Source organism: Hypomesus transpacificus, chromosome 14, assembly GCF_021917145.1.
Source record: "Hypomesus transpacificus isolate Combined female chromosome 14, fHypTra1, whole genome shotgun sequence".
Classification (NCBI taxonomy): domain Eukaryota; kingdom Metazoa; phylum Chordata; class Actinopteri; order Osmeriformes; family Osmeridae; genus Hypomesus; species Hypomesus transpacificus.
This window is the reverse complement of record NC_061073.1, coordinates 7,836,377-7,855,801: the sequence shown is the minus strand read 5'-3', so window position 1 is coordinate 7,855,801 and position 19,425 is coordinate 7,836,377. Positions and strand designations below refer to the sequence as shown.

Here is a 19,425-nt window from a genome sequence, read left to right as displayed (position 1 = left end):
TTTTATTTTATTTTAAATGTTAATAAATGTCAAGGTTTTGATGCATTGGGATTTTTTTCTTCAACACTTAAACTGCCTATCACAGTCAAAAAGAAACAAGTAACACTAAACAGCAAACTGGAATCAAATGTAAGCATTTTGAAAAACACATTTTATAAATAAATAAAATGTCTAATCGTGACCCCAAAAATCGATCTGAATCGAATTGTGAGGTACGAAAAGATTCCCACCACTTATCCTCATCATTTTGAAGTACAGTTTTTTGTTATTTTGTTATACCTCATCCACAAAGTATATGAGGAGAATGTCAAATAATGACAGAACCAGGCTATTATCAAATGAAGCAAAAAGCATGTACTTACTTTTATCCAGGGATGGTGAAGAGCATCTTGGATAGTCAGTCTTTTTCTGCAAGGCAAGTAACAACTGTGAAGTTGTTAACAGCAAAGTAAGAAATGTCTCCACAATGTGAGCCTTTAGGGAGCGGGAAACCTTAGCAGATTTTCCTAATAAAAACATTTATCTGAAATGGCATGCACCAACATGTCAAATAAATGAAAGTAATCCTATACTTTAAATAAATGCATTGTCCATCACCTTTACCATATTTTTCGGAAAATAATCCGAATTTTCTATTAACCGCACCCCACCAGAATGGGAGCTTTATGTTTGTAAATCAGAGTATAAACCGCACTGAATACCGCGAATATATGCCACACTTAATACGGGAACAATTATACGAAGCAATGCACGAGTATAGGCAGTACAGCATGCCGTTATGTAACACTTCAAAAACTAAAGTAAGTAACTGCGTAATGTATGTTTTCTGTTGCCCGGGAATTATTTAAGTTATTTTTCCGAAACGGTAGCTAGCTAGCTTTAGTTAGCTTCTGGGCTAAGTTAGCTAGCATATTACTTGTAGCAATGCTACTACCATGCTAGCAGACATCCCAACCTGCAAAAACTAATTTCAGGGAAGTGGCGTTGTGAGACCCGCATTAGAACGGTCACATGTGCGACACTACTCCTTAACGGGTTAAATAGCATTCACGAAAAAAAGTGTTTCTACTGTTGTTTTGTTATAAAAACGTTCCATAAGCCGCACCACCACAAGAAAAATCTTAAATCGGGTTATAAACCGCGGTTTTATTTCCCAAAAATATGGTAGTTCAATCAATGTATTCACATACACTCCTAACCCTAATGCCTGTTGACCTGAGGCCATGTTTCAGGGGGTGAATCAGGGACCCAAGGATTCACCTTGTGTCCTTCTCCAGAAGCTGGCGGATGAAGCTCTTAGCAAGCTCACTGGTACTACTGAAAAACTCATCGTCAAATTCATAATTTGTGGCTGAGATGTTTCCAAGGGTTTCCTGTTTCGAATCGCCAAGAAAAGGTGATGCCCCACTCAAACTAAAAACACATACAAAACAACAAGGTAACACAAAGACATTTAGAAAGCTGTGGCTGCTCTGTATGAATCAGCGTAATGCGTAAATGTCCAATTACTGCTAGTTCAGAAGCTAAACTTACAGTATATATGTGATGACTCCGATGCTCCTGTGAGAGAATGTTAACACAAGGTTACATTTACATTTAGTCATTTAGCAGACGCTCTTATCCAGAGCACATATCCAGAGCACACAGAGACATTCCCCCCGAGGCAAGTATGGTGAAGTGCCTTGCCCAAGGACACAACATCATGTGGCACGGTGGGGAATCGATCCGGCAACCTTCTGATTACTAGCCCAACTCCCTCACCGCTCAGCCATCTTACTCCCACTAATGGTTAATATAAAGAAATGGACTGCCGCCTGTAGTACATAGAAGCCTACAGTGTGATGTAATTAGGAACTCTTACCACATGTCGGCCTCTAATCCCAGTGGCTCATAGTTGACTATCTCTGGAGCTGAAAATAGAACTGGTTATGAGCATCACAACACACTGTTCCACCACAAAACAACACTGAGCTCATAGACAGGGACAAGTCTCATATAAACATTCGCAAACAATAAAAAAGCGTTTAAAAGCTCCATTAGATTAAATGGGATTCATATGATGAGCAAACTGTAAGTATTTAATATAAAAATATTACCAACAAATTCAGGAGTCCCAAAAATATTTTTGAAGTCCGCCCCAGCTTCAATTTTATGAGCAAGACCAAAGTCGATCAGCTTGATTCGGGGGAGTGGAAGGTTCTTGTCCAATAGCATTATGTTTTCTGGCTGTAAATCACAAAATTGTCATAAGACTCTCTCTATGTAGAGATTTGGCTCATAAATAAAGTAATTTACCTGATTCCAGTGCTTCATCATATTATGTAGGCATAAATGGTAACATTCAATTATTTACAGTTGTGCTGGAGGGTTTGATGTATGAAATGTTTTCATTTTATAGCTTTCTGACTGACAACTTATCCCAGTTTATGGAACAACAATATTACTGTTAACACTATTATTGTTCTAAATGAGGAATGTACTAAAAGGTGGGCCTATTTGCTTTGAATGCTTGTTTTCAATAGCTCTTTGAATAGGCTGTCAGGTGGGTGCCTCTCTTTGCCATACTACGTGTGCGAGTGTAAGGCATAAGAAGAAAAACAGGATGGAGATTATCTGAGAGCAGTGAGGGTGACACCTTGTCAAGTTGAGGAGATACATTTAATCATGTAATCATTTAGCAGACGCTCTTATCCAGAGCGACTTACAGTAAGTACAGGGACTAGGGATGGGTATTCATTTTTATCGATATCGATACCATTTGAGACTGCTTAACGATTCGAGTCTTTATCGATACTTTTCTATTTCTGAAGTAAAACAGATAGAACAAGGGGAATGTGTTGCTCTCAGGAGGAGGCTGGCTAAAAGGAGCATATATAGGCACAATGGATCCTGACTGGCTAAATCCAAATCTGTCCACTACAGATGTACTATCCACAACCTGGATGAGTAACTAGACTGTGATTGGTTGGTTGACGAAAAGTGACATTGTCAAGTTCATCGACTTTATGAAACGTTGAACACGTTTCAACAAAAGGCACCTGATATAGCTAAATGACAAGCTAACCAAACCCAAACCTTCCTTATCTTATCCCTATTTTCTTCTGTCTCTGTTTTTGTTTAACACGATGCTTAAGCATCCCACAGAGCCATGCTCGCAGTGACTATGTTTTGGATGATAAGCAGTGAGGGGGGAGGCTTGTCTTTCCTCACACACTGTGCTTGTAATATTTTTTTTGCAGTTTGCGCACACATCAAATTTTAGGGGCATATGCGAGTGAAATAGTTGCACTGTTGAGCCCTGAATTGGCTTATTATTGTCAACGATGGAGACTCGCTACGAAGTTGGGGTGCGCTCACCAGAGGATTGTCCTGCAAAGGCAGCTGGAGTTGGCACTGCTGCGACTCAGAGACAGTCGAAGTACTGCATTTTATCTTTATCTGATGCACAACGTTGAGGTGCTTGTTCATCGCAGTTGTTTTCCCCCCTTTACAAAAAATTACTTTAGAACATATATTGCACTTTGCTTCGTCTTTATCTTTGGCTTTAATAAAATGTAGCCAAGTCTTTGACCGTTTTGTGCGTTCTGCCATTGTAGCTAGCAACAAAATTATAAATGAAGCGAAGTAGCGCGTGAGGCAATTCAATTCTTCTTTGTTTAGTTTAAAGGCGGTTGGCAGGCCATTCAATTGAATTGTCATTTTATTAGTCAAACATTGTATGTTTGTGCACCAGTGATTTGATTTAAATAACATTACCTATTTCTCGAGATATAAGTCAACGTTACATTATATTACTTAGTCTCGATAGCGGTATCAAAAAGCCGGGATTCGAACCGGCAACCTTTTGATTAACAGCTCGATTCCCTTATCGCACAGCCATCTGACTCCCTTTATAGGGATAACAATGTTTGGGTTGAAGCCAGAGAGAATCATATCATAATGATAAAAAAACATGTCTGCTTACAACAAAATACCTCTAGCAAAACAAATTATTAAACACAAAAAATAAACATTTGTAGAACTTAGTTTGTTTAACGGTGTTAAACCCCAGAGGAAAGAGGCATGAGTACATACAGTACCTTGAGATCAAAGTGTGCGATCCTCTTAGAGTGAAGGTATTGGACTCCATCTAAGATCTGTTTAATAAACTGGGTGGCCTCCTCTTCACTCAGGGATTCCTTCTGGGCCAAGAAATCAAAGAGCTCTCCCCCTGACACCCTGCAACACACAGACACACACATTGGTTTTAATACCCTGTAGTATGTAACCCTTAAAATTGGAAGAGATCCAAAGTATAAAGATATTTTCATGATCAGAAAAAATTATAAAGTGGTAAATATAACAAAAGTGCCCACTCTGTTCCCTCAATTCAACTCACACTCTTGTTGATTTGAGACACAGATCTACAGTGCATGAAGACATGATACCAAACAAATGAAGTTTCTTCCCTTTCCACCTCATGTAACTAGAGGTTTAGAGTATGTGTTATTCTCTGACATGAAGGGTAAAACAGAATATGTTAGGTGTATTGTGGTGCTGTTAACTCACAGCTCCAGAATGAGCACAATGTCAGAGTGGGTCTCATACACGTCACGCAGGGTGATGATGTTGGGGTGTTGGAGCTGCTGCAGAATATCCACCTCCCTCTCAATCTCCTCCCTTCTCACCCCCCGCCTGCTGGCCCGGCTCTGGCGCTTCTTAATACATTTAGCAGCAAACTCCAGGCCTGTGCTCTTCTCCTTGACATGTTTGACAATGGCAAATTGCCCGCTGTGGACACAAGACAAACAAAAGATGGTGATGTCAGAGTTGATCTCAGCTGTTAGAATGGGTGGTCAGTCTTGGGCCTGGAGGTATCATATTATTACAAAGGAGGCCAAACTTAGGGGCAAATTCATGACCATAGCTAAAGCCAAATGCAACTGTCTCATTCCAAGCCACTTTCCAATATTTTGCAACAAAGTAACTGGCAGCTTTATGTGCACCATTTGAGGCAAGTTGCTCAACTACACCACTAGGGGTAGGTTTCTCTTGTACTGTACATCTGAATATGGGGGAAGAGGAGAGGTGTGGGAGGAGATCCTCCTGTTTGGTTTGTGTGTGTGAGTAATGGAGTAAGAGAATAATGGCTGGAGAAACCCAGCCACACAGAGAGGCAGTCTGCACTGCTGGCCTCCCATTGCAACAACAATCCCAACAAATAGTTGAGCCATTCTTAGGTCTCTCTGCCCAACCACTCCAAATCTTCCTAATATTTCACAAAAGAATTGTCTCACAGCCAAAATAATGGATTATTATTGCTGATGAGTTCATTCATGATTAAAAAGATCCATTGCTATTTAAAGTCAAACAATACATGCTTTAGCTTTTGAAATGGGTTAATTTACCTATGATGGACACGTTTAGTCAGTGAAAACTTAACATGTACAGTTAATACCCCAAATAACATGAGGTGGGGAACCAGAAAAAGACAGGCTATTTATATATATATATAGCCATTTTCTCCACAGTCACCCATGATTTAGGAGTAAGCATAGCTAGCAGACAAGATTTTGACACCTTTTACATTAACATGGTAACTGTTACCGTGGTTACATGGATTCAAATTACTGGCTTATTTGGACTGAAATATAAGTATCCCTTTCTTGTAAACACCTTCTTTCGAATAATTGTGGTCCGACTACAATCCGATCGACACCCCGAGATAACTCAGTCCGAGTTGGTTGATAATTAGGACCTCACATGCTTGTAAACAATGAATAGGACATTTCAGCATGACGTCACAACAACAAATATCTTACTTCCGGGAGGATAACGTCAATCTTGGCTAGCGATAGTTAAAGTCCATATGGCAGGTTAATTTTTCCAACTAATTTGCGCTATTTTCTTGTTGGTAATAAAGTTGCTACTTTTTGCAATGATTTGTATTTCCCCCACAATGCATTGCATGACGTCACGTTGGGGAGACAGACAAAAGTCTGCTTTGAGACCATTGAAATAGAAAAAACACTAGGCTAGTACCAGAGAATGTCTAATATGGGCTCTGCTAGTACCATCAGAACGTGGGACATGTAATTGGAAATGTGTTTACAACGTCGGGGAAAATATTTAGATAGAGCTACGTTTACTGTACCCGGTAGTCTACTTATCTGAACTACCACAACATGATTGTCCGGGACAGTGGATTTGTAGGGCAAGTGGAAGAGAATGTACTTGCCCAACAGGACAAGTTTAAACTCAAACAAAATAAAATGGCATGTTACTTGCACTGGCCAGCTTGCAAATACTGGGGATAGCCTACCGAAGTTGAGTTAGCCAATGTCATAAGCGATGCTAGCTAACGTTAGTTTGCTCGCTGTATATAACATTTCACTGGGTCTTGCAGCTGTTTGACTGAAGTTATATCAAATGTTATGTTCTACTACTAGCCATTTGCCTACTTTAGCAAGTCACAGTATTTCCAAGCCCTGATAATGTAACTGAGAAGACACAGTAAATAATTCCTCTTTCAAGTAATAAGCCAAGTCAAATTAGCTGCTCGGTCTGTAGAGATATTGGGACAAAGCTGCAATACAGTACATAACAGAAAGTGTTTCATTCTGCAGAAATTGTGTAAATGTTGAATGAAACAAATTCCGTTTTTTATAACACCTCAATTGTTATCATTTGTATAACATTACAGCTCATCTTTGTTGGTCAAAGGTTTACCCGGACGTGACTTTTGTGCATGGAAAAGTGAAACGTAAATGTAGGCTTGTGTAGTGCCTCAAAAAGTAATGTCAGGCCCTGAATGATCACTAGATATAAAGAAAACGTTGACTTTCACTCGGTGCTATTCACTGACAGTAAAAATTAATTGTATATGTGCACTGCTGTTTGTAGATGAGCTCCAGAGGTCGTTGCTGCGTTGCTATATGATAGCAACTCACCAGGAGGACACTTCATCAACTCTGCACTCATTCTCCTCGGTACAATGAACCGTTGAATAAATGAATCATTTAATAAATGATAAATGAATCATGATAAATGAATCATTTAATAAATGATAAATGAATCATTTATTTGGCTTTGACAGCTGGCTGCGGGCCTTCATATACATTAGTGGTTCTTGCCACCTCTTCTTCATCCCGGTCAGTCACCATAGTTCTAGTACTAGACTGAGGCTCCTCTGCTCCACGACTCCCCAACGTGACGTCATTGTCGAATTGCGCTAATATGCTAATGCTAACACCAAAAATTACAAAAACTGGTCTTAAACACCAGACAACATTTGGAGACATATTGTATGATATTCATATCTTGAGTGCTTTATGTACCCATTAATCGTCAGTGGTGGTTAACCTGCCAAATTATGGAGCTAAATCAGGGCCAAATGTTTTGTTAATTCGAAAAAACATCTTTAGTCGAAAAACTAAAGTTTGACATTGAAAATGTAAATCTTGGTTGAAAACTTGAAAAAAATAAAACCATGTATTCAAAGAAAAAATAAGTGTACCAATTTTTTTTTCAAGTTGAATAACATTTCTATTACATTTTAGAATAATTTTAAATAAGTTATTAATTTCGTTTCAGTTTTTATTTGTATTTGTATTTTTTATTTTTTTTTTCAGTTTTTTATCTCTAACCACTCACACACCGTTCAGGTACTTTCTCGAGTGTTTGCAACCAACTACCGCACACATCATCCCAAACCACTTGTCTTCATGTTGTAAATTTTATATCCTCTGTCACTGCGATATCAGTGCTGTCGGCACAACGGAGCTAGCTAGTGTAACGATGTGCATATGTAGTTAAATAACTGCTTAATGTTGGGAGTTCACGCCATCTACTGGCCTTTTATTGTAATTACCGGAGTAATGCAGCCGGCAGCAAAACTGTGGAATTCTGGGACTGTTACCACAGAATTGGGGAGAATGTCTGTCGGTAAGTTGGGTGAAGAACTGTTGGATCAAATATGGTTTCAGAAGTGTATTTATTGTTATTATTTACTGGAAAAAAGGTTAGATTTATGCAATTGTTTGGATTTGGGCATTGAATATAACTTTTTTAGTTTGTTTGATTGATTAGCCGTGTTTGATGCTAGCTATGTTATTCTGCTTTAGGTTTAGAAACAATTTCTCAGTGAAACCCCGACACGTGCATTATTCCGTTGCAGGTAATTCACTGTTATCCTTTTTCTTTGAGAGTTTGTATTGTGTAATAAAAACCACGATATGATCACAAGGACTGCTACCACAGAATTGGGGAGAATGTCTGTTGGTTTAGAAACCATTTCTCAGTGAAACCCCGACACGTTCATTATTCTGTTGCAGAAATTAACAGTTTATCATCCCTGACTGCGTGTGACAAGTGGTCGAGTTGGAGGACGGAGAACAGCGGTCACATTGGTACCGTGACCCGGATCATCAATCAAGTTGGTGCCATTCATCGAACTGGGATCCGTCCTGCTATCTCATCGTCTGCAGAGAGCTGAGGAAGGCCACGACCAAACCGTCAGATTGTAGATACAACTCTATCCACAACTTCAGTTATTTTTGCATGGGTTTAATTTGCCTTGTTTAGCTTAATATGGATATCCGACAAATTGGTTGTTCAACCCAGCTTACTCCAACCTATGTTGGTAGGGGCAGGGGTAGGGGAGTGTTGGGGCTACGTATTCGATTTCCAAATGTGGGTTCATTTGTAAGTAATGTCAGTAGCGATGAAGTCACAAATCCTGTTCCTTTAGTCAATGGAGACAATACCGAGGTTCAAGTGTTCACCCAGAGGAAAGTGAAAGAGCCACCTTCTTTTAGGGGAGACAAGACAGACACAATCACATTCGATGATTGAGAGGACGCCATGAAGAGCTACATTAAAAAAGGAAATATAAATGTAGGAGAGATTCTTAGCCATCTAAGAGGCAGAGCCAAAGACAAAGTCAAAATTGGGACCAGAAATAGTAGCCTTGACATTAAAGTCAACCCTGACTCAATATATGGTCTCCTGAGACGATATTTTGTCCAGAGTCAATATTCACCCATCCCGTTACAGGACTTCTACACAACCTTGCCAATGGAGCAGGAAGGACCATATGACTACTGGTTGAGACTTCACAGAGCTGCGGACACTGCTGTAGAGGGCCAGGGTAAGATAAAAGATGACCTCAGTATTGACATCACGAGAATGTTCATAAGAAATTGTCCAAGCAAAGAGTTGGCATTGACATTTAGAGCCAGGACCATTGACAAGTGGTCTGCACACGAAGTGCAAGAAGTGTTGAACAACTACCATGCCGAGGTGTGTTTCAAAGCTGCTGCAAATGTGCGGGAAGACTCGAACGTGAGAGTTGCAGTGAACCGGATGGAGGTTAGTCCAATTCCCGTCCATCTACAACAGGGGTGGCCAACCAGTCAGAGACTAAGAGACATTTTTTTTTTTACCTTGTTACTGCAAAGAGCCACATCCTACACACGGGCACACGTGAACATCGCCCCATCCCTTCCTCACTCTCTCTCTTTCGTTGTAAACATTCTGGGCTTAGCCCCATAGGACATAAGGATTTGATGTTATGCAAGATAGGGACTTCCACACTTAATGCGAGCGTGCCCGGCGCGCGAGCGAACATTTTTTGAACGCAAAACAGTTTTTTTGAGCTAAATGTAAAATAAACAGACGTTTTTCAAATGGTAAAACCTTGTCTAGTGATGCCATCACTCCGGCCATGCTCCAATCCATCCTCGCTGACGCGTATCGTTACGGTAAGGGCCCCGCTATTAGGGTGACCAGACGTCCGGATTTCGGCCGGACGATCCGGTTTTCCAGCCTTTTGTCCGGACCGCTCTTACGTGTCCGTCTTTTTGCCCTTTCGTCCTCCTTTTTGACCCTTCCTGCCCACGGTCGCAATTTACCACTCTAGTAAGTTTTCCGATGCCAAAAAGAAAGACCTCCTTCTAACCTACGTGGAGTTCAGAACTCCACTTTGCCATAAGAGCAGCAAAGATCAATATCATACCTTCTGTGAGTTCTGTCGCATTGACATTGACGTGAGTAGTAGGGGGAAAGGGGCTTTAAGCATGCCTGCGATACGCAACTGCACAAGGATAATGCAAGGTCTGCTGGGCACTCTCCCCCCCCCCCCCCCCCCCCCCCCCCGTCAACAACTTTTTGGGGGTTGTCCTCCTTTTTGACCCTTTGTCCTCTTTTTTGGACCCAAATGTCCTCCTTTTCAGGGTCATGTTTCTGGTCACCATACCCGCTGTCGGTAGCCTATCTTTTTGGAAAAGACGGGCTATGGACCCAACCAACTCTATTTGGGAGGGGAGAACTCCCTCACATGGTACAACCCATGCAGAGGCTGAGGTGTCAGAATGCGGAACGTGTGTAGCTTACTTTAAGAGAAGATAAGACTAACGTGACAACAAACAACTGTACAACTGTATCTGCTTTTCTGCCTGACTTTTCAAAGTGATTACCTTGTTCTTGCGAAATGAAGTCCCTTTTGGAAATTCCTGGTCAATGTTAGCATGGAGTGAGCTGAAGTGGCGCTGAAGCCTTGAAGATTTGAAGCCTTGAAATGCGCTAATGACCCCTGGCATAAGGCAGAATGGCCATTACGTTCAACAAAAAATAAAACTCCCACAATCTGTTAAAAACGTCCTGTGTTCATCTTCTTATTTGTGTTTTGCTGAGCATTTTTCCCTGCCATTTTCAGAGCAAACTTGACACCAATTGTTTACTCAACAACAAGGTTTTCCCTCCCTCCAAGCTCAGCGTGGAGTTTTATGTTGGTCCACACCAAACACGTTTCGCGTGAAAATGTTGAACTCAACATGAACATTGAACACACATACATAAAAAAAACACAAACGCAAAATTCGATATGAATGTAAGAGCCGAGACCAGGCAAAGAGCCGCATGCGGCTCGGGAGCCGCGGGTTGGCCAGGCCTGATCTACAAGATGACCAGAAGTTAGTCTCAGGAACCAAGGGGCTCAGACCACTCGACTATGGAGAGAGTGATTGACGTGTTAGAGAAGGTCTTGTTAAGTGGCAGTAACACATCTGGTTATAACTCTAGGAGGAAGACTGGTGGACCACCCAGAATTGAGGGCCTAAATGTGGCGCCATGTTCCATATGTAAGAACGCAGCTCACTCTACCTTGACCCACTGCCTTGGGCACAACCTGTGTTTTCGATGTCACTTGCCTGGTCATTCAAGACATGGCTGTCCGGGCAAAATGTCAGCTGCAGCTGAGAAGGAACAGGGAAACTAACATGTCTGCACTCAAGGGGGGGGTAGTGCGGACCATATGAATGAACCTCCCAAAACCGCTGTTGTTAGTATAGATGATAGTGAATCCCTGTACGAGTTCTATAGTAACAGTATCCCAAGTAGTAAGACTAATTTTTCAAGGGACCCAGAAGATCCCTAAAACAGATTTATTTTACACACCTGTAGATGTTGGAACGAAGCTCACATTAAAAGCTATGATTGATTGATAGTGGTTGAATGATTGATATCGATGGCGTGCACTCTAAGTGAGGTAGCTGAAGCAGGCATACGGCAAGCCATGCCTGATATGAAGAGTTATTCAGCTGAGAATATTGTCATTATAGGCTGCAGTGGTCACTCCAAAAGCTATGTATGATCTAGATGTTACAGTGTATGGATGCAGAATGGTCATTCCTGCGCTCGTCGTGTCCGGTCAGGCAGATTAGATCATATTGGGCAGTAACACTATAAAAATCCTGATTAAGCTGTTAAAGGAGACAGATGGTTACTGGAGACTAGTGTCTGCACCTGATAATGATCAAAGTGATGAACAATGTCAGTTTATGTTGCTTCTTTCCAATTCAGAGAGATGGTGAGGTGAAGCTGTACCAGATAGTGTAGGTGCTGTCAAGCTCAAACGGAGTGTGACTTTAGAACCAAGGAGTGAGCATCTAGTCTGGGGAAAGCTGCCATCATCTCTAGTCTCATCAGTGGGCAGTACGGTTATCGTTGAACCTACACAATCTAGATCCAAACCGAGACGCATGCTTGTTGGAAGAGCAATTGAAGAGTTTGGTTCCAAAACGCGATAAACGCCATTTTTGAAAAAATTGAGTTCCTGCCTAAATCGATATTGTATTTCGTTGGTATTGAAAAGTCCATATTCGATTTTACGCAAAACACGATATCCGCCGTGTTATTCTATCCTGTTTTCTCCCTTTCTTTCCAAACCGCGACAAACGCCAGTCTCCCTTCTCTGCAGAAAGCGATACATCCGCTCAACCAATCACAGCGCACCATTACACGCGCACCATTCCATGTAAACAGTATTGGCGGCACCTGAATGAAGCCGGCATCCCGCTGGTCATCTTGTTGGTAAAGACAATAACTATAAAAAAAACAACATGAATCAATTTGACGGTATGGATGAACCTGTGATTGTTTCTGTGGTGGGGAAAAAAAGGAAGCCATCGAAATCTAATCACGAACCTGAAAAAAATAAGAAAATGAGGCACTCGGGTGGAGGAAAAATGCCGGCCGTTAAGTGTTCTCACAAGAAGGCCACTAACTTCAGTCACACAGACACATTGACCCCAGGGGACCTAATGAAAAACTTTCAGTCTTTTTACTCTGCATCTACAAAAGTCGAGCAGGATCAAATCATTTTACAGCTGATCACTGTCAAGAGTTCAGAGGCGACGTCAAAAGGTTGACACCATCGATTCGCAGAAGGATAGGGAGGTCACAAACGAATATCATTTGCTGACCGAAGATCATCCTACAAAGATTCCTGTCTGCAAGGCCACCTTTTGCAGTGTATTGGGTGAGTTTAATTTTGATTTACGTATTATAATGTAGCGACCTATATTGTGATTACACCTCTGTGGGGAGATGGTTCTGTTCCTGTGAAAATGATCAACCCCACTGACAAAACTATGACCTTAAGGAGGAACGCAAAGATTGCTAATGTGTCTCCCTGCATAGCGGTAGAGGACTTACCGGAGGCTGACACTATTCGGTCTAATGTGCATCTCCACTTGTTCTGGTGTGGAAGAAAAATTTAGATCTTCGGATTTGCACTGACTTCAGGTGGCTTAATGCCAGAACAGTGAAGGATGCCCATCCCTTGCCACACCAGGCTGATGCGCTAGCTGATCTGGGCGGGAATGCATTCTTCTCAACAATGGACCTTACATCAGGCTTCTATAATGTTCCTGTACACGAAGCAGACAAGAAATACACCGCATTCTCATCGCCCTTCGGACTGCATGAGTACAACAGGTTACCCCAAGGCCTTTCCAACAGCCCAGCAACGTTCATGCGCATGATGATGTCTATATTTTGGGATGAGAACTTCACAAGTCTACTTTGCTACATGGACGACCTTATGGTCTTTGCACCAACTGAACAGTTAGCGCTTGAGCGTCTTCAAATGGTGTTCTCTTGGTTGTCTATACACAAGTTCAAGTCTTTTATTTGTCAGGTACACAGAACAACACAAGGTTGAACTGGGCACTGAAATTCTTAAGACAAGACAACGCAAGGACCTGGCATAACATAACATATAAGTACACAGAACATAATTTACATCTATGCTGAGCTTAAATAAGTGAAACTTCCTAAATATACAAATAGCAATAAATAATCGACTATACTAACCCTAATACTAAAACTTCCTAAGTTACAGATAACAATATAGTACACTATACTAACCCTAATGCACATAAAACCTGTTTCAACCCTATAACCTATACTAACCTAAGTGGAGTACAGTACAATAGTGCAATTTGCAGATCAGTGACTAAGTCAATGACCATACAGGGGCCTGCAAGTAATGCAATGTTACTGATGCAACCAGTAGCTGAAAGTGACAGTGTATAAGTGACTAGTGTGCAGTAAATCAATGTCCATATCAGTGTCCATTCAGAAGCCTGATGGCCCTTGGGTAGAAACTGTTGTCCAGTCTGCGTGTGCGCGACCGGATGCTGCGGTAACGCCTGCCAGAAGGCAACGGGTAAAGAGACTGAAGGATGGGTGGGAACAGTCTCTTAGAATCATGCCGGCTTCCTTAGGCAACGTGTGTGGTAGATGTCCTGTAGGGCTGGGAGCTTCCTGCCGATGATGAACTCAGCAGAACGGACCACACTTCGTAGGGCCTTGCGGTCCCTGTCTGTGCAGCTCCCATACCACACTGTAATACAACCGGTCAGAATGCTTTCGATAGTGCATCTGTAAAAATTAGTGAGGATGACTGTGTCCATACCAAACTTATTCAGTCTCCTCAGGAAGAAGAGGCGCTTATGGGCCGCTTTGGCCACCTTGACCAACAGACCAGGTGAGGTCATTGCTGATGTTCACCCCGAAGAACTTGAAGCAGCTGACCTTCTCCACTTCAGATCCATTGATGAGTAGGGGTGCATGCTCCTCCTCCTGCCGTCTCCTATAGTCCACAATCATCTCCTTGGTCTTGCTGATATTAAGAGAGAGGTTATTGTCCTGACACCATGATGTCAGGGTGTCAACCTCCTCTCTGTAGGCTGAATCGTCACTGTCAGAGATGAGGCCCACGATGGTTGTGTCGTCAGCAAACTTAACAAGGAGGTTGGAGCTGTGCGTTGCCACACAGTCGTGAGTGAACAAGGACAACAGGAGAGGGCTGAGCACACAGCCCTGGGGGGTGCCTGTGTTGGTGATCAGTACGGATGAGGTGCGGTCACCGATTCTCACCACCTGTGGCCTCCCCGTCAGGAAGTGGAAGATCCACTTGCAGAGGGAGGTGCTTAGTCCCAAATCCACAAACTTGGAGACTAGTCTGGAGGGGATGATGGTGTTGAATGCAGAGCTGTAGTCAATGAACAGCATCCTCACATATGTATTCCCCTTGTCCAGGTGGGAGAGAGCGGTGTGCATAGTCAGAGCGATGGCATCGTCAGTAGACCTGTTGGACCGGTATGCAAACTGCATAGGGTCCAGTGTGGGGGGCAGTGAGGAGCAGATGAATGATTTGACTAGCCGCTCGAAGCACTTCATGATGATAGAGGTCAGTGCTATAGGGCGATAGTCGCTCAGACATGTGACCTTGGTGTCCTTGGCCACAGGGATAATGGTGGTCCTCTTAAAACAGGTGGGGAGTCCAGACAGGTTAAGGGAGAGGTTGAAGATGTCACCGAAGACCCCTGCCAGCTGGTCAGCGCAGCCCCTGAGGGCCCTACCTGATATGCCGTCTGGGCCAGGTGCCTTGCGAGGGTTGATCTTCTTAAAGCACAACCTCGGCTACAGTTAGTGTAGGGACACCACTGGCTTGGCCTTCAGGTAGCTCCACTGCAGGGGGGTCACTGTCCCTCTCAAAGCGAGCGTAGAAGGAGATCAGCTCATCTGGCAGTAGGACAGAAGACTGGGTCTCATTGTAGCCTCTCCCTTTGTAGTCACTGTGCTTTCACATATCTCAAAAGGTGAGAAGACGGGCAGGCCTGTTGCATTTGCTAGTAAAACGCTCTCCCATTCCCAGATGAACTATCCGGCACACAAACTTGAATTCCTTGCGTTGAAGTGGGCAGTCTGCGACAAGTTTAGCCATTGGCTAAGGGGACGTCACTTCACAGCCTGGACGGACAATAACCCACTGACGTACATACTGACGAAGCCCAGACTTGATGCGTGTGAACAGCGCTGGGTGGCCAAGCTTGCTTCGTACAGTTTTGACCTAAAATATGTTCCCGGCAGTAGAAATGTGGTAGCTGACGCTTTGAGCAGGGAGGCGTTCGTCCAGTCGTATCAGTCACCGACTCGTGACAGAGCCCTACCTATCTCTCCTGGATTGAGTTAACAGAGTTGTCAATACAACTGTACAAGATGCTTTCAGAGCCAGCAACAATTACATAGCAGTGACGAGCTCGCCTGGTGGGAGTTCACCTTGAGAGATTATTGTCACCGCCTCTTTGCTAGGACAGGTGGTTCCATTTCTGCTGATGAAGTTTCTGCCGTATTAGATGCACAATGCTCAGTTGGGCTGAGTGAAGTATTGGGTATAGGTGCATCTGTCCTTCAGCTTCCCCAAGGAGACCAACCCACAGCCCTTCCCCAGAGTGAACCTCTGAGCCTTCAAGAGCAAGATAATACTCTGTGCAGAGTTTTATACTATGTCCGGAAACGTCATAGACCTACTAGACATGAACGTGCATCTGAGCCTCGCGGCGTGATCAGATTGCTGAAGCACCTGAACAAGCTCACCATCCGTGATGGGATATTGTACAGAGAACGGAGGGCGCAGAATATGAACAAGAAGCTCTTCCAGTATGTCGTACCCGACTCTATGAAACAGCAAGTACTTGTCGGCCTCCATGATTCAGCAGGCCACCAAGGGCGTTCTCGAACAATATCGCTAGCAGGACAGCGATTATTTTGGACAGGAATGGAGCGGAACATCGTTAACCATGTCAAGAACTGCCGTCGATACATCGTGGGGAAGACCCCTGAACCGCATGCTCGTGCTCCACTAGCAAACATCCTCACTTCAGAGCCAATGGAACTAGTTTGCATCGACTTTTGGACAGCGGAACAGGGCGACAACAAGTCCATTGATGTCCTAGTCATGACCGATCATTTCTCGAAAATGGCCCATGCGTTCCCTTGCAAGAACCAGTCTGCAAAGCAAGTTGCCCGTCGGCTGTAGAACGACTTCTTCTGCATTTATGGGTTCCCGAAGCGCATTCACTCTGACCAAGGGGCTAATTTTGAGAGCAGACTGAACTTTTGGAAATGGCTCGAGTAAAAAAGTCACATACTACACCATACCATCCGATGGGGAATGGGATCAAGGAACGCTTCAATAGAACACTTGGTGGTATGATAAGTAGGGCTGCCCCGACTAAGATTTTCTTTGGTCGACCAAAACGTCTGAAAATTGACTAATCGAACTTTGAAACGCTTAAAAAAAAAAAAAAACGTACAAACATTTTCGCAATCTGACTCAATGGCTGCTGGACATTGCAGATTCAGCCGCTAATAGCCTACTAATAACAAGACTCGTATCACCAGTCCTGTTGTAACCGAATGCCGATGGTATTTAGTATCTCTTACAATGTACTACAAATTAAAAATATTGTTTGTTTAACTTGCAAATCATCAGAGCGCGCATATCACTGCCTGAACACTTGCAGCATACAAACTTACGTAGAAGCTGAGTGGGGTACGTTGCAACAGAGAAAGATTTTGTCTTAGCCGGAGAAGATAATGTCATTCGATTTGGATGTGATTCTTATACTAGGCATATTCCTTTTTCAACCCAGTGCGTTAGCATGAGTGAACTAGGGCTAGACCAACTTACGTTTTTCATGTGCAAGGCTACAGCATTTTCGTGGTCGAACTATGAAAAATAAACCGCTGTTGGCAGAGTTTGCATTCAAAGTTTTTAGAGTCACCCGGTACTTTGTAAATGTACTTTAATGAAATGCCACCATACCACAGATGTTTTTGCCATTTAGACTAATAACGCCAACAAAGTAGGCTATGGCAGAGTTTGTAGTTCTGCAGCCAATTGTGCTTGTGCAGTGTGCAAAATACCAAACTAAAACAAAGTGCAGATTAACAAAAGGGAAAACAGTAACACCTTTTCTTTTAAATTATATATTTTTTGAGTTGGTTTATTTGTCTTAAATAATATAATCTACAATTTCTGTTGAACATTTCGTTAATTCAGCATTGATGACACAAGCGGGAATCAGATCTCACACTGCCATATGGCAGCATGACTAAAACAATCTTACTCGACCAAGAGCATATCGACCAGAAAATTGACCAGTCGACCAAGTGGGGACAGCCCGAATATATTGCACGTTGTGTCGTCTTTATCTTTGGCTTTAATAAAATATAGCCAAGCCTTTGACCGTTTCATGCGTTCTGCCATCGTAGCTAGCAACAAAATGATAACTGAAGCAAAGTAGTGCATGAGGCAATTAAATTCTTCTTTGTTTGGTTTAAAGGCGGTTGGCAGGCCATTCAATTGAATCGAGTCATTTTAATAGTCAAATGTTGTATGTTTGTGCACCAGTGATTTGATTTAAATAACATTACCTATTTCTCGAGACATACAGTGCCCTCCAAAAGTATTGGAACAGTGAGGCGAATTCCTTTATTTTTGCTGTAGACTGAAAACATTTGGGCTTGACATCAAATAATGAACGTGAGACCAGAGATCAACGTTTCAGCTTTTATTTCCAGGTATTTACATCAGGATCTGATGCACAACTAAGAAAATATCACATTTTGTTTGAATCCACTCATTTGTCATGTGAGCAAAAGTATTGGAACAGATATACTTAAAACATATTTAAGTGAATAAGACTTAATATTTAGTTGCAAATCCTTTGCTTTCAATAACTGCAGCAAGTCTGTGACCCATTGACGTCACCAAACTTTTGCATTCTTCCTTTTTGATGCTTTCCCAGGCTTTCACTGCAGCCTCTTTCAGTTGTTGTTTGTTTTGTGGGGTTCCTCCCTTCAGTCTCCTCTTAAGCAGGTAAAATGCATGCTCTATATGGTTTAAGTCTGGAGATTGACTTGGCCAGTCTAATACCTTCCATTTCTTGCCCCTGATGAACTCCTTTGTTGTTTTGGCAGTGTGTTTTGGGTCGTTATCTTGCTGCATGATGAAGGCTCTGCCAATCAGTTTGGTTGCATCTTTCCTTAAATTGGCAGACAAAATGTTTCTGTAGACTTCCGAGTTCATTTTGCTGCTGCCATCATGTGTTACATCCTCAATGAAGATTAATGAGCCCGTCCTAGAAGAAGCCATGCAAGCCCAAGCCATGACATTACCTCCACCGTGTTTCACAGATGAGCTTGTGTGTTTGGGATCATGAGCAGTTCCTTTCTTTCTCCAAACTTTAGCCTTTCCATCACTTTGGTAAAAGTTAATCTTTGTCTCATCAGTCCATAAAACTTTGTCCCAGAATTTTTGAGGTTCATCTCTGTACTTTTTGGCAAATTCCAGCCTGGCCTTCCTATTCTTCTTGCTAATGAGTGGTTTGCATCTTCTGGTGTAGCCCTTGTACTTTTGTTCATGAAGTCTTCTGCGAACAGTAGATAGTGATACCTTCACTCCTGCCATCTGGAGGTTGTTGCTGATCTCACTAACAGTTGTTTTAGGGTCTTTCTTTACAGCTCTCACAATGTTTCTGTCATCAGCTGCTGATGTTTTCCTTGGTCTACCTGTTCGACGTCTGTTACTTAGTACACCAGTAGTTTTCTTCTTCTTCAGGACATTCCAAATGGTTGTACTGGCTATGGCCAATGTTTCTGCAATGGCTCTGATTGATTTTCCATCTTCTCTAAGACTCACAATTGCTTGTTTTTCACCCAAAGACAGCGCTCCGGTTTTCATGTTGTTTTCACCTCTGAATACAGTCTGCATAGACAAAACCTATCTTACCCAATCTGAACCTGAGTGTAGAC

At 42.5% G+C, this 19,425-nt stretch overlaps 1 protein-coding gene across 4 annotated transcripts in view; it reads right to left on the bottom strand.

Annotated features, from left to right (window-relative positions):
- The window catches only part of dapk2b (death-associated protein kinase 2b), a 53,273-nt gene that overhangs the window by 3,896 nt on the left and 29,952 nt on the right, over positions 1 to 19,425 (bottom strand). For 2 of the 4 annotated variants that reach the window (XM_047033490.1, XM_047033489.1), the window contains 7 exons: positions 4,549 to 4,770; positions 4,080 to 4,218; positions 2,097 to 2,226; positions 1,862 to 1,910; positions 1,534 to 1,560; positions 1,261 to 1,413; positions 363 to 426 (listed from right to left, as the gene is read on the bottom strand). In XM_047033490.1, the coding sequence (XP_046889446.1) occupies positions 363 to 426; positions 1,261 to 1,413; positions 1,534 to 1,560; positions 1,862 to 1,910; positions 2,097 to 2,226; positions 4,080 to 4,218; positions 4,549 to 4,770 (784 nt within the window). The remainder of the gene's footprint in view (positions 1 to 362; positions 427 to 1,260; positions 1,414 to 1,533; positions 1,561 to 1,861; positions 1,911 to 2,096; positions 2,227 to 4,079; positions 4,219 to 4,548; positions 4,771 to 19,425) is intronic. The other 2 variants (XM_047033492.1, XM_047033491.1) reach the window with 1 other exon arrangement.